The following is a 16,113-nucleotide window of genomic DNA, read 5'->3' on the forward strand; positions in this document are numbered from 1 at the left end:
AGAATTATTTTAAACAAATTACAATATAATAAACTATATCCTATGTTCTTGTGTACAGATATTTCCCCAGGTAACGAGACAAGTTTTTCCCATTTAAAATTGTCTTTTAGTAATGCACGAAACCAGGCAAGTTGAATCGGTACACATATGATTTACAAAATAATTGAGCTTTAAAAAGTTAGATTTCATATTCGAGTGTTTAAAAACCAGCAAAGCATTCAGGGCAGTTTCAGTATGGGTTATCAAATATTTGATAGATTCTGGAAATGTTTCTTTAAAAAATTTAAGAATCTCTATATTCCTAATGACCTCTCAAAGCTATGTTCAATGCTTCATATTTAATCTACCTGTTGCCCAAAAGTTACAAATTCTTTCGCATGTAATATGATTGTTTGACTTGGCAAGTTTTGTTTAATCCTCAAAATGCATTTTAACTATGAAATTCATTAAATAGACAAGTTTGTTCTCTATGCAATAAAAATGAAAAAAATATAAAAATTTCAGTTAATTTATATACAAATCTGAACTGCATTGCCCTACATAGCATCAGTCTATGTAATATGAGCGGTGGAACATAAAAACAACAATCAATGGTACAATTAATCATAATTTTGAGTCTGTGGTTAACCATGTACAAACACAAACAATTATACACAACAATTGTATCGTTTCATAAACTGTACATGTAACAGGGCCACAGTATAGACCCAAACGCAGGTTCCATGACATCTGCTCCGGCGATAACTGCTCTGATGGAAAAGCTGCGTACTGAGTCAAACCTAAAACCTAACCTCCAAAAGTAAGTAAATCCTAATCATTATCTTTAGAGTATTCTGAACCAAAAACTCTTATACATTCCTTAATACTCTAACCCTACGCCATACGAGATATTAAGACTGGAGCAAATGTCGCTGGAGCATATGTTGTGTCACCCAACAGAAGGGGGGGGGGGCACTCAAATTATTTTTTGATGGGGGTGTGCCTCACAAAACTCTGAAATGGGGTTCTAAGGAACTGACTAAAAGGGTAAAATACGGGGTCTTCGGAACTAGATATATACCGATCAGTGTGAAAAACAGGGTCTACGGAACAGGATCGCGGCACTGCAAATACGTTGCACCATAGCGCTGTGCATGAACTCGCCATGCATAGAGCGGCTACAAGTTAATATGTAGGGAGTTGCGAAGCCGTACGTGCATCTCTCGCATGCTGTGCTCGCGCTGGACAATTTTGGTAGGGCTGGGGAACTGAGATGTCTCGTAACGGGGGTCTTGCGGGCGGGGCTGGGCGGCTTCTGAACTGAATTTTTGTCATTCGGAGTATCTAAGAACTGAAAATTAGGTCTGAAAAAGGGGGTCATCAAAGCGGCAGATCCCCGTACCACAAATATATGTGAGTGACCCCCTATTAAGAATTAACAAAGTTCCTTTTAATCATCAGAAGGGCATATTAAGATATTCTCTAGATACAATGAATAATATTGATAGAATGATTTACATCTTAATTCTACACTTCCAAAAATGATTTGTAAGTTCAATAATTATCTTGGCAGTGAAGCCAAATTCTGCCAGGCTCCCTTCTTAATCTACTCCAGAAGCGGAACCTTAACTTGATAAAAACGAACTGCATTTTCACCAAAGATCGCACCCCTCTCCTCCTCAGTGGTACAGTCCAGTAAGCATTCCATTAGCGCATCGTAAACCTGCTTGTAAGTGGCACCTACCATTTTGAAAACGGGGTAATCACTGCCGAAGATACAGCGCTGGGCACCAAAAGACTTTACACAGTGCTGAAATATGAGTGTCAAAACATAGGCTAATTAATCGACTAATTATTTTCTACTTTCATATTCAAGTGTTATGACATAAAGTTTTACATATTTTTGACAAGACATGGACATGCAAAGGAGAGTCAATGACGTACCTGAATCACTATTTTTTTTTTTATTGTTCAAATATAAAATATTTACAATTTTACAGATTTGACAATAAGGGCCATCTTGACTGAACCACAGTGCTGAAATATGAGTCAAAACATAGGTTAATTGACTAATTATTTTCTACATTCATATTCAAGTGTTATGACATTATAAAGTTTCACTTATTTTTAACAAGTCAGTGACATGCAAAGGAGAGAGTCAAGGACGTGCCTCACTCACTATTTTTTTTTTTTATTGCTTCAACTACTGTATACAATATTTACAATTTTACAGATTTGACAATAAGGGCCATCTTGAATGAACCACAAAATGTTTAACAAGGGAAATTCCACATGTTCAGAGAGGAATAAAACTTTGTTTCACAGGAAAACGAGAAATCAGCATATTTCATGTATAAAATACATCAGCAGTACCTCATTTGCATATCGACCACATAACTGTTTTGAGAAATTGAGGGAAACTCAAAAGATGTCACAACTTTCTTATTTTACATCAGATTTGATGAAATTTTCAGGGTTATGCTCGTTGGATTTTTCTATTTTTATTCAAATCAACTTTTTGGGGGGTGAACTTGTCCCCCCCCCCCCCCCGGGGGGGGGGGGGATCGGGCCACTTCCATTGACAAGTGAATACCATGTGTGACCCAAAAAACATGTAAAAAGGATCTCTTTTAAAAAGGGTACATTTCACGAGGAAAACTACGTGTTTATGGTCAGATTTGCGAGGGTATAAAAAGAATACTTCAAAGGATGTACTTTTTGCCCCATCACTAGCTACGTGTTTAGGGTCTGATTTGAGCAAGGTGTGTGCTATGGTACTAAACTCTAAAAGTAAAGGTAAACCCGACGTCTGTGATCACGTCCGGACGTAACAATTAAGTTACTGTTGTACTTGTTTGGGGGTCAATTCAGGGAATACTTGTCAAGGGTACCGTTTTGTTTCCAATAATTGTTAAGGGTAGGGTTTCACATGCCAATACTTGTTAAGAGATGCATTTCCAGAACATGGAAAATACTTGTTTAGGGCGCTTTTCAAAACCCTATGGTCACGCATGGTATCCACTCATCAATGTAAGTGCCCCCCCCCCCCGGGACTTTTCCTTTAATAATCATTCTTTTTTAATTACCTGAACATAAGGCTTTAGGTCATGTGGTTTCCAGCATTGTGGATCTGCTTCTGTCACCATTCCAGACCTGTACAATCAAAATTGGGAGATTTCTTCATGAAAATTGTTTTCAATATTAAAACCTGGGGAATGTTTCATGAATATCATGTCAGTGATATTCTACATGTTTGCTCTCCACCAATCAGATGCAAGGATTTCAGGAGCTTATAGTCATCATCATAATACTGTCATCACCATCATGATCATCATCACCATAATATTGTCATCACCGTCATCATCACCATTATCATCATCATCATAATACTGTCATCACCATCATGATCATCACCATCGTCATCATCCTCATCATCATTGCAATCACCATAATCGCCATCATCATCATAATCATCATCATCATTATCATCGTCATCACCATCATCATCATCATAATATTGTCATCATCATCATCATCATCATCATCACCATTATCATCATCATTATCATCATCATCATTATCATCATCATAATACTGTCATCACCATCATGATCATCACCATCGTCATCATCCTCATCATCATCGCAATCACCATAATCGCCATCATCATCATAATCATCATCACCTCCACCATTAGTTCTATAATAGTTATTTATCTCATGATTCTTATCATATTATTACCATCTTTGTCATTAATTCATTAATAATTTTTAATATCAATGTTACTACTTGATGACAAACAAGTATGAAGCACAAAACAATTGACAAGAAAAGGAATCAGTAGTACTCCAGGAACAGATGAAAATAACGTAACAGCTACAGCACAAAGCTTTCTGTCGCAATTCCAGTGGAAGCAAAGACACAAGTAAAACATTCAATTCATCATTACAAAAAGTTGTAAATTGCAAAGGATAAGTCAACTAATTAACCCCAACAAAATTACACATTATGGCCCGTATTCTGAAGTCAGGTTTAACTTGGACCATGGTCTAACTCTGTGCTAAAATTATGGGAAGCCAAAAGTCTCAAAATTTTTATTAAGTTGTTTGTTTCTTATTTTACTGTGCTCTTTCCTGATTCATCGATGGTGAAGACAATCATCTATTTATACATGTACTTCCTAGACAATTATGAATGATTTGAGAGCCAAATGAGCTGAAGTGTGATATCTCTACTGTTAGTAATTTATGAACAATTGGCTATCCATACTTAAACCACAACTTTAAACCTGAGTTTAAGTTAAACCTGACTTCAGAATATGGGCCAATGAAATTACTGTCAAAAGGATAAACCACACCACATCCCCCACTCATATCATTTTCAGTATTAACACAAATCATAATTCATTAATTCAGATGTACCCATTAAATACACAGAAAAAAACAAAACAAACACATGTATTTCATCTGGATAATTAATGTATTAATTAATGATGGAATCAAAGTATTATTACAAACCATACAACAACATAAAACATCATCAAGGGATCATCACGCTGGCTTCATCCAGTGAAAACATAAAATATATGACTGGGGTTCCAGGCTCATCACTCAAGAAAGTGGAAACTTATTTGAGAAAACCATGCTGTTTAGTAAGGTCTCAACCATCCCTGAGCAGTTTCTCAGCTCCTTCCAATAATTGGGGGGGGGGGGGGGCCTTGATGGTAGAGCAATAAATACACTGATCTGTGCCCGGATGTGAATGAAATTTATTTGAGAAAACCATGCTGTAAGGTCTCAACCATCCCTGAGCACAGTATTTCAGATAGCTCCTTCCAATAATGGGGGGGGGGGGGGACATTGATGGTAGAGCAATGCATATGGCTTATGCTGATTTGCAACCAGAGGTGAATGAAACTTATTTGAGAAAACCATGCTGTTTAGTAAGGTCTCAACCATCCCTGAGCACAGTTTCTCAGATAGCTCCTTACAATAATGGGGGGGGGGGGGGACATTGATGGTAGAGCAATACATTCGCTGATCTGCGCCCGGAGGTGAATGAAATTTATTAGAGAAAATCATGCTGTTTAGTAAGGTCTCAACCATCCCTGAGCACAGTTTTTCAGATAGCTCCTTCCAATAATGGGGGGGGGGTGGGGAATTGATGGTAGAGCAATGCATCCGCTGATCTGCGACCAGAGGTGAATTAAATTTATTTGAGAAAACCATGCTGTTTAGTAAAGTCTCAACCATCCCTGAGCAGTTTCTCAGCTCCTTTCAATTACTGGGGGGAGGGGGGGAACTGATGGTAGAGCAATGCATACGCTGATCTGCGCCCGGAGGTGAATGAAATTTACTGTATCAAGATACGTTATGATACGTTTCACAATATCACAATTGATAATTCCAAACATAGCTTTTACAACGTATGCTATCAAACAATATTTTCTTTTAGACTCAAAAGGAGTTTGCCGATTTTAGGGTGAAAGGGAAAGGTGTAACAATTTTTGATTTAGGGGACTAATCATTACAAAAGATTTCATATCTAACCATCGAAGAGTAGGCCTATGTCGAAAAGGCAAAAAACCCTCTTCTTATTACGAAGCGAGAGAGCAAAGTGAATGAGCTTGTCATTGGGCACTTTTGCATTTTCTAAATTGAATAAACAGGATTTTGTTCACAGCACAACTTTTGTGAAAATGTTTCAAACATTCTGGGAAGGAGCAGTCCCCCCCCCCTGGATACGTTCATGTCTTGGTGTGAGAATAAATCAGACGAGGGAGGTGAAGCAGGCAATATTTGATGATATCCGAACATAAGGTTACCATGGCAATCAATGTGTTGGTCAGGTTAGTGTTAATTTTACATAATTATCCCAAATGCAGTGCAGGTGAATACGTAATAATATATTTAGATGTGGTGCTGTATGCTGTAAAAATGATGTGTGAAGACATTATGCAGAACATACATTTTGAATCATAAGTATAACTCACATTTCTCTGAAGAAAAAAAAAACAGTCTATGGGTTTAAAATTAGTGTCAATCCTGATAATCCTGGGGGCGTCGTGGTCTAATGGTTATGAATCTCGTCTTTCAATCAGAGGGATGTGGGTTCGAATCCCAGCCATGGCATGTTTTCCTTCAGAAAGAAATTTACCCACATTGGGCTGCACTCGACCCAGGTGAGGTGAATGGGTACCCGTAGAATTTATTCCTTAAATGCCATAGCGCCTATATGGTGGCTCAGCTACAGCCAGGGTAATAATATGATACGTATCAAGCGCAGTAGAGTGTATCAATTATAGTAGCTGCGCTATATAAATGGACCATATTATTATTATTATTATAATAGAAATCCAGATAAGTTAGGAAAAGATACCATATACCCTGAATACCCTGAAACTTAGCTCTCCCTCACACTTCAGACCATACAAACCTGGTGGGGAAATAAAAAAAGGCTGTTGTTGTTGTTGAAAGTTGCTTGAAGTACTTCTGCAAGCATAAGCAATGGCTATACATTACACCTGCTGAACTTGATTATGAAAGCTACAATCTTGATGTTCCGAGTTGTTTGCTTTTTAATTGTTTGTTATACCAAATATATATCAACTTTGTGAATCCATGCAATATTCAATACCATGCTCTGTATATTTCTCTTCTGAACAATATTCATATCTAAACTCTGGCTTCATTGACAAAAATCAATATTCAATTGATAATAATAATAATAATCAAACAAAAAAGAAGAACTAGCACATCAATGATGTGGAGCTCATCTGGCATCTCGCAACAGAATTTAACAGAATTTTAATTTCAACCCAGTTGACAATGTAGTGAATTATATTGGTGACATAAATTGAGGATATAGAATTCAATTGATGAAGAAATGACATAGAAGCATTTTTTGTGATCTATGAATAAATTTCATATGAATTAAGCATAAATAATTTTCTAGTCAAAACTTCTAAACTCTGTGTAGAACATTGGTGAACCTCATGTACATGTAGCTCTCAGATGGAACAAAAATAATCAAAATCAATCAACAAATAAAGCCTCTTCTTTATTTGTTGACTGAATTTTAAAATGCTTCTTCTTCGTCATTTTAATTTCAGCCCAATTGACACTGTAGTGAATTATATTGGTGACATGAATTGAGGATATAGAATTGAAATTGATGAATAAATGACATAGAACTAGAAGCATTTTTTGTGATCTATGAATAAATTTCATATAAATTAAGCATGAATAATTTTCTAGTCAAAATTTCTAAACTCTGGGTAGAACCTCGGTGAATCTCATGTAGCTCTCAGATGTAACAAAAATAATCAAAATCAATTAATCACCACCTCGAGCTATCATATGAAGCAAACAAATTTGAAATTGATTAACAAATGAAGAAGAAATTTTTTGGGGGGTGATTTATGAATAAATTCTGCATAAATTAGCATGAATAATTTTCTACTGAAAATTTCAAAATTCTGTGTAGAAGTATGGTGAACCTCATGAAGTTCTACCAGATGGAAGAAAAAAAAATCAAAATCGGTCAACAATTAAAGAAGAAGAAGCATTTCATGTGAATTTTTAAAAATATGCATAAATCAGCATACTTAATGAGTTTCAAAATTCTGTGTAGAAGTTTTGAATCCCCCACCTAATGCTATCATATAAAGCAAACAGAATTGAAATCAGACTTGAAATGACGAAGAAGAAGCGTTTTGAAATTCAGTCAACAAATAAAGAAGAGGCATTTTCTGTGATTTATGAATTTTGCATAAATTAGCATAAATAATTTTCTACTCCACATTAAAATTTTGGTGTAGAAGTTTGGTGAACCTCATGAAGCTCTACAAGATGGAAGAAAAAAATCAGAATCGGGCAACAAATAAAGAAGAAGAAGCATTTTATGTGAATTTTTAAAAATATGCATAAATTAATTTTGCATAAATTAGCATGAAAATTGTTCTAGTCAAAATTTCAAAGTTCTGTGTAGAAGTTTGGTGAACCTCATGAAGCTCTACCAGATGGAAGCAAAAAATTTAAAATCAGTCAACAAATAAAAAAGAAGCATTTTTTGTGAATTTTGAAAAATGTGCATAAATTAGCATATTTAATAAGTTTCAAAATTCTGTGTAGAAGTTTTGAATCCCCCACCTAGTGCTATCATATAAAGCGAACAGAATTGAAATCGGACTTGAAATGGCGAAGAAGCATTTTGAAATTTTGGACGGACGACAGACGACGGTCAACGGACGCCACGCCACGGCATAAGCTCATCTGGCCCTTCTGGCCGGATGAGCTAAAAATAAGAATGACAGTTGCAATGCATTGGTATGAGAAGACTCTCATGGCATGAAAATATACAATACACATTTTTTTCCCCATTTAACATCGGAGCAAACTCACAATTTGACGTAGACATTTTGGAAGCTGGCTGCCCTGCTCATTTCCTTGGCCCATTCATCAAATTCTCCTTCTTTGATCTTTGGTTTGGCAAGGTGATCGATGATCAATCTCAGATCAGGAAACTCTTGGGCAACATCAGCAGCATAGTGGAGGCTATGAGGCCTGTAAGAGGGGTGGGGAGGTGGAGGGGAGGGGAGAAAGCCCTATTAATGATCAACGGAAGCAGGCACAAATTTTCTTTTTCTTCACCTTTTCAGTTAGAAGTCATCTCCAGTTACCCAATTGGTTCCAGTTAGGATTTCCAGTTACCCAACTGGTTCCAGTTAGGATTTCCAGTTACCCAACTGGTTCCAGTTAGGATTTCCAGTTACCCAACTGGTTCCAGTTAGAAATTATTTCCAGTTGGAAGTCATTTCCAGTTACCCAACTGGTTCCAGTAAGGATTTCCAGTTGCCTAACGGGTTCCAGTTAGGATTTCTAGTTACACAACTGGTTTCAATTGGTTTCAAATGGAAATTGTTATATTCCAGTAAAACCAATTGAAACCAGTTGGAAATCCAACTGGTTTCAATTGGAATTTGGTCCTGGGTTTCAGGAAATACTTATCAAAACCTACTTCCCAAATCGGCTACATTGGATAAGCTTTAACACTGCAGTGAATGAGGGTTTTCCAAGAGGCCCTTGACCATTTTGGGGGTGGAATCATCCTGAGCCCCTGTTTATTTTTTTCCTTGAGCAGAAGTTCCGGAAGATGGGGGGGGGGGGGGTTAGATCATCCATCTCCCACACAGATAAAATCAATGCAGAAACCAATTCTCCTGTCCCATGACAAAAGGAAGCAATTCTGTGGAATCATTAACTCAGCAAATGAGGAAAATGTGTCATTGTTTAATGTGGAAAAATGTTGAATTACTTTTGCTTTTGAAACGTCTATATTTCAGAAATTGGGGCTCTGAGACTCAAATTCCTTTTAGCATCATGTAGGACATACAGAAGAATAACACTAATCAAGAAAAAATATTGAATTTGAAAGAAAAAGTCTTTAAGGTGCTTTCTTTTGTCAATGGACGGCCTGCTGTAAGTGGGGAGGGGGAAGAGAAAAATCAGCATAAGTTATGGAAGGTAATGACAAGGGGTGATGGGTGGTTAGAGCATCCTTCTCCAAACACACAGTTTTTGTCACATAGAAATATGAATACAAAAACCAACAGCTTTCCCCCCCCCCCCACCCCCTCACATTCTCCCTTTACCCCCCCCCCCAAAAAAAAAAGAAGTCAATACTGCCGAGTCCATTGTGCCTAGTGGACTGTTCCATTATCTGTCCATTCAATTACAAATTACTGGATTAGAAGGTCAACAGTCCCACGCCATCAAGAATGAAAGGAAATGGCTCTCATTTCTTTTGTTTCACGTCATGTGAAATGCGAAGAATAAGGCTTTCAGTAACTTGTTTCATCATTTTTCTATACCTTAAGAGGATGTCATAGGTCAAATTCAGCTTCTCCAGTCTTCCCAGAGTTCTCTTGACTTCTTTTTTCACAATCCAGCCTGGTTCTTCCAAGTCCAGGATGTGACGAAGTCCAAGAAAAAGGGGATTTTTGGACAACCTCTGTAACTCCTCGTCAACCTTTAAAACACAGAATAGAAACAGAAAAGAAGTTAGCTTTCATGAAAATCAAATTCAAAATCACAAGTTTATTGATAAAAATACCAACATTTAAAGATTATCATCAAAACATAACATCAATTCAACATAACATAATCAATAATATATTACAAGACAAGAGCAAATCATGGAATTCAAATTCCCGCAAATGCAATAAGAAATTAAACAAGATCATTTGCTTATCACCACAAAATGGCAGCACAGTGATTAGATTCTACTTCAACTGATGGGAATGAAAATAATTGAGATTCCAACTCGACTCAAGAACCAGGTCATCGGTCAGGTGCATAACATGCATAACTTACAGACAACTTTATAAAACAACAGTTTGGTTGATTTAAGCTTACGTTGCCACAAGGTAATAGGGGATGAAATTTCATATTCACAAAGTTTTGGGGGAAAAGAGCAATATCTCTATCTTTACAACAGGAATCTATTTCAATTCAGTAAGAACTACACCTACAATGACAGTATATTATTTTTCCATTATAGTATTATTACATTGGAAACCCTGAATTTGATGGGCTGGTGAGCCCTGTTACCAAGGTAATTCCCATAAATGGAAGTTCTGAATGAAACAAGACCCTGTGCTAAAGTCTATGAAACAAGTGGAACGCCTCTGGCAGTCTCATCTGCATCATAATTCAATATAGCAGCAGTGCTGACCTTGAAAACTACTATAAAATAATTATCACAAAAAACACCATTCATATAATGATACAATAGTACGTTCATTGACATTTGACCTTGATCATGTGACCTAAAATTTGTGATACTTGATTACCCCTATATACTATATCTATAACCTTTGAAAGTTATGACAGCAATCTAATAATTACCTCGAAAATGGCAAAAGTTCAATGACCTTAAATGACCTTTGACTTTGGTCATGTGACCTGAAACTCAAGAAGGATATTTAGTAATACTTGATTAACCTTATGGCCAAGTTTCATCAACTAGGTCCATATACTTTCTAAGTTATGCTGTCATTTCAAAAACTTAACCTTCGGTTAAGATTTGGTGTTGACTGTTGACGCCGCCGCCGCCGTCAGAAAAACGGCGCCTATAGTATCACTCTGCTATGCAGGTGAGACAAAAAGTAAAATATGCTAAAATGAAATGTGCTCGATGGGCTTTCAAAGGGGACTCAAACGGAACCTGAAATATAGCATACAATGTTCATAATTGGCAAAGTACGCTTGTTGTTTTCTGTTCTTCACCCCTCAAGGAGGCATGATAGCGCTCAGTTGGAAGAGCATGGTTTTGCTGTGGCCTGGGTCTGATTCCCACTTGGTGGGCTACTGCCCTTTGGTAAGGCAATTTATCCTCATTAGTCGGTATGGTTTTTTTTACCCTGGTACCCATTTACCTCACCTTGGTTGCGCACAGCACAATATGGGTGATTTCTTGCTATTAAAGGAAAATATGACATGGTTGGGATTTGAATGAGGACCCTCTTGATTGAAAGATGAGGGTCAGAACCAATAGACCCCCCCCCCCCCCCCTTATATCAGTGTAACAAGGACCTCGGTCTACGATTGTTTGGTCAAAGTCTGCCTCACACAGTCACACATCAATCAGATTTACCTCATCATCTGAGCCACACATGTCAATCCAGCCAACAACTCCCACAATGCATTTGTGACGAGTAGCCATGTCTAAGACCCAATCTGCAAATCAAATATAAACTATCAGTAAATCGTGATAACGATTAACATAATGTAACAGTATAAGTGCTTATTATCACTATTATCAGAATTTTATCAGAATAATCAACAAGAGGTCAGTTCTTGGCACTTAAGTTTCTCAAAATATTGCTCTTAATTTCCTATGCAAACCTAATTAAATTATTAAGATGTTTTCCTCAAATAGTACAGGACCTACAGTACACCTCATATGCAGAAATCAGACCCCCCCCCCCCTCCTTTGTTCACTACTTTAAAGGTCAAGTCCACCCCAGGAAAATGCTGACTTGAATAAATAAAGAAAAATCAAACTAGCATAGTGCTGAAAATTTCATCAAAATAGGATGTAAAATAAGAAAGGTATGACATTTTAACGTTTCAATTATTTTTCACAAAACAGTGATATGCACAACTAGGTGACTCAGTTGATGATGTCCATCACTCACTATTTCTTTTGTTTTTTACTGTTTGAATTATACAATATTTCATTTTTTATAGATTTGACAATAAGGACCAACTTGACTGAACCATATAGTATTAAACAACGGTAATTCCACATGTTCAGGGAGGAATTAATCGTTGTATCACTTGAAAATGAGGAGAAAATTAGAATATTTCATATAATAAAATACAAAAGAAATAGTGAGTGGATGACATCATAGTCTCCTCATTTGCATACCAGCCAGGATGTGCATATCACTGTTTTGTGAAATCAAGCGAAACTTTAAAATGTCATAACTTTCTTATTTTACATCCGATTTTGATGAAGTTTTCAGTGTTATGCTTGTTGGATTTTTCTCTTTTTATTCAACTCAACTTTTTGTTGGGGTGGACTTGTCCTTAACTTTAGAATATTCAACAAAAACAACTTTAATAATCACCAGTTTCTGCAACCGTGTTGTTTACAACTTGTACAAAGATGCCATTCTTGACAGGGCAGCCACTCTCTACAAGGGCCTTTTCGTAGCCACAGGGATAAAAGTTGTCAAACAGTGCAGCCTCTTGTCCCCCCCTAGGCCACACGTACTGGAACTTCTCAAGATCCCAGAAATCTAAGATTTCAATTGAAAAGCAAATAGATTCAGATACCATAATGAATAATAATAATAGAAATTGTGACCTTAAGATCCGGGGGGGGGGGGCAGTCAAATATATTGCTGTACACTCGCGTGACCAAAAACGCGTTTAAAGGGGTGTTTTTTCAGTTTTGGACGCGAGCCGCGCGTGCACTCGTAAAGGGTATCAAAACACAGATTAAAAAAAAAAAGGGGTAGTTTTGAAAGACTGGTCAATGATCAATTGCAGGGTCAAACATATTTAGGGTATTTTTTCCCAAAGCTTTTTTTTTAAGACTAGCCAAACGTGTTTAGGGTATGTTTTTTCCCCCAAGCTTTTTCCCCGGGGTCATATTCTGGCGACAACTTGTTTAGAGACCAACATGTGTAAATAAAGCCAGAGAAAAACTTGTTTATAGGGGGTTATTTTGCACACAGAGAAAAACTTGTTTAGGGGGTGTTTGGAAATAATTTGGCCACGCGTGTGTACAGCCATACATTTGACTGCCCCCCCCCCCTCAGGCTTAAGATGAGATTGTCACCGCTCTTCTTCATTAGGGGTTGAGGCGATATCTGTTCAGATGTGAGATAGCTCGGGCCCAAAGTGCTCCTATTTTGGATCTATAGGGGCCATCTCAATGTGCTCACAAGCCTACCCTCACTACAATCTATAGGCAGAGAGGTAGCCAGTCTAAAAATGATCCCTGCATTCTTGGATTTATAAGGCTTTCTCCACACAAATCAGCTAGGAAAGTTAATTTACCTGTCAAAGTGCCAACCCTACTCACTTTTAATCAAATGTTAGTCAATCTACATGTAAACATATCATATTTCATTTTAATAATTCCACTGGATGACTACAAGTGAAAAGAGAGAAAGAGAGAGAGAGGGGGGGGGAGGGAGATGGTTAACTAGGTCTAGGGGAGAAGGGAAATCCATTCAAAATAGTATACTTTTGAAAACAATCATAATGAATCATCAATATTCAAATACATGAACAATAACAGAAGACCAAGAAACACACACAAAAGGATACCTGGGGATGAGCTAGGTCTGCTAGGGATTATAAAATGAAATCAATTTTCTATTAAATGACTTTCCTCATTAGCTGGTGATAAAAAATAATGTTCAAACTTAAAATGCATTCTAACATAGGGGCCATCTCAATGTGCTCACAAGCCTACCCTCACTACAATCTATAAGCAGAGGGTGCCAGTCCAAAAATGAGGATCGTCCTTGTTTTCTGGGATTTATCTCCACACAAATCATCTAGGCAGTTCATTCACCGGTCAAATGCCAACCCTACATGTACATCAAGTGTTAGTCAATCTAAACATATCATATTTCATTTTAACAAAACCATTGGATGACTGCAAGTGAGAGAAGAGAGAGGGAGAGAGAGGGGGAGGGGGAGAGATGGTTAACTAGGGCTAGTAGGAGGGTAGGGGATTACAATCACAATATATAGTAAATATCAATACTTTTGAAAGCAATCATCAACATTCAAAATACGATATCAGAAGAGAAAATACAAACAAAAATATACATCCATGGGGATTATCAAACGAAATAAAGTTAGGCCCTAATATTTTTCAAGTTCAATTCAATTTTTTTTTTTTGTAAAATGACTTTCCTCAAATAGCTTGTGATAAAAAGAGAATTAAAGTGCGGTCAAATATTCCGAACCAATAACAAAAACATACACAAATGCAGGTTTTAGAGGTTTATAAAAAGGGAGAAAAAATAAATGAGAGAAAGAAAGAAAGAAAACTTAAGTCAATATATTAGTAATAAAATAGATCTAATAATAAAAAAAGAAAAGAAAGGGAGTAACTTAAAAGGGAGGAAGAAGAAATAAAGAAAAAAAAAGGGGAGGGGAGGGGAAGACAAGGAGGATGAGGTCTTGAGGAAGTAACTAAGTTTGCCTGCCACTGCAGCTGCACTGGTGGTTGCCCCAAGCGGCCCCTTGGCTTTAGCCTTTTAAGGCAGGCAGCGCAGGCCGAGGGGCAGGTCATGCCCGAGGTCATGGCGCTGGGACTGGCCGCCGCGGGTCTGTAACTTTGGAAGTCTTTTCTTATCACTTCGAGAACGAACCAAGGAACAGAATAACCCGATATGTGAAAAAAAATACTCACGAACGTGTGCATCAACCGTTGGCTTTGCCATTGATAGCTCGGCACTTTGTTCCAGACAATCAAAAGCTAAGACTTTTTGTTAAGGTTAAGGTTGTTCATTGTTTGTGGGAGGAAGCATCGCAGTCAGCTAGCTGATCAAAATAAATAAATTGTCTCGAACCAACGAAGGTACTGTAGAGGGCAGCAACACACGGCAGTTGTCTCGAACCAATTAACGAACTCGTCCATGTCTTACTCGCCATATAATTGGTACCCAAACCACATATGCGTATGAGACCAAGGGAGACCAATACATCTCTACATGTGGCGTTAGGGTCTATGTCCCAAACGCAACTGTACCTTTGACAGTGCACGAAATATAAAGTCCCATGAAACATCTCTATACTGCCTGAGAAGTAGTAGAAAAGTCCTAGAAATACTGCGTCAGTTTTTTTTTCGTGAGTGAACTGGGGTCGAGTATAAAAGGGCCGAGTTGAAGAGGGGATGATTTGAAAGATTCGGAAGAGTACCCCATATATAACGAGACTAGTCCCCTATTACTTTGCGCAATTTCTTATACATGCAAATGAATGGGTATTATCACGATCTTTTGTCTCACATATTCGAATAGCACGTTGGGGAAATCGCAAGCAAAGAGCTTACGTAACGTCTGGAGTGGAGTCCGAGTGGCCGTGGTCATGGAGTGCAGCTGTAGTGAAGTGGAGAAGATCTTGTCTTGATGAACATAATAGTGGGTTTTCGCCCAGCGTCGTACGACGCTATCTACGACGTAGAACGATCTCTTTGTTCGTGCGTCCGTCGCGCTCAACTCTCGCTTGTAAGCAGTTTCGCAAATCGCTGAACGCGGCCGGAACGACCGGCTGGCATGGTTGGCATGTAATGTTGACACGCCAACATGTGCATTGTATATGTTCCTACTATGTGCACACAACTGGCAGTGCCATGTGTCTTGCAGTCGCGTCGTCGACCGAGCCATGCAACGGCTTTTCAATCATATTTCAATAATCATACTCGTTTAAACTTCTACTGTAACATTTTGAAATTATACTTAGCTTGATTTTAGTATAATTGAAATGGTACTCACCGAAAAACTCGCATTCGAGTCCATGTTTTGAAGCTTTCAGCTATCAGTGTAGTCAGAGTAGAGTACAACATGTGCATGCACGCGATGGGCGAATGTGTTTACATCGA

General features: G+C 37.7%; 1 protein-coding gene across 2 annotated transcripts; it reads right to left on the bottom strand.

The window, feature by feature from the left end:
- Positions 1–1,403: 1,403 nt before the first annotated feature.
- Positions 1,404–15,047, bottom strand: LOC129277789 (L-fucono-1,5-lactonase-like). 2 transcript variants are annotated; one of them, XM_054913959.2, is made up of 7 exons: positions 14,923–15,047; positions 12,614–12,784; positions 11,635–11,717; positions 9,851–10,008; positions 8,382–8,543; positions 3,066–3,132; positions 1,404–1,789 (listed from the first exon to the last, which is right to left on the bottom strand). In XM_054913959.2, exons 1-7 carry the CDS (start codon positions 14,951–14,953, stop codon positions 1,586–1,588), a joined length of 876 nt encoding a protein of 291 aa, XP_054769934.2. In that variant the 5' UTR covers positions 14,954–15,047; the 3' UTR covers positions 1,404–1,585. The 2 variants fall into 2 exon arrangements, with proteins under 2 accessions (XP_054769934.2, XP_063966820.1); XM_064110750.1 differs by lacking the exons at positions 1,404–1,789; positions 3,066–3,132 and adding an exon at positions 6,245–6,470 and having other exon boundaries at positions 14,923–15,038.
- Positions 15,048–16,113: the final 1,066 nt, after the last annotated feature.

The sequence above is a fragment of the Lytechinus pictus genome, chromosome 15 (genome assembly GCF_037042905.1).
Source record: "Lytechinus pictus isolate F3 Inbred chromosome 15, Lp3.0, whole genome shotgun sequence".
Lineage (NCBI taxonomy): Eukaryota > Metazoa > Echinodermata > Echinoidea > Temnopleuroida > Toxopneustidae > Lytechinus > Lytechinus pictus.

Bases quoted from the DNA above. Each gene is read 5' to 3' on its own strand.
- LOC129277789 (XM_054913959.2), bottom strand. From the start codon at position 14,953: ATGGCAAAGCCAACGGTTGATGCACACGTTC. The intron at 11,718-12,613 runs GTGATTATTAAA...TTTGATTTGCAG, and splicing joins CAACACGGTTGCAGAAACTG to ATTGGGTCTTAGACATGGCT. The intron at 1,790-3,065 runs GTAATTAAAAAA...CTCATATTTCAG, and splicing joins ACCTAAAGCCTTATGTTCAG to CACTGTGTAAAGTCTTTTGG.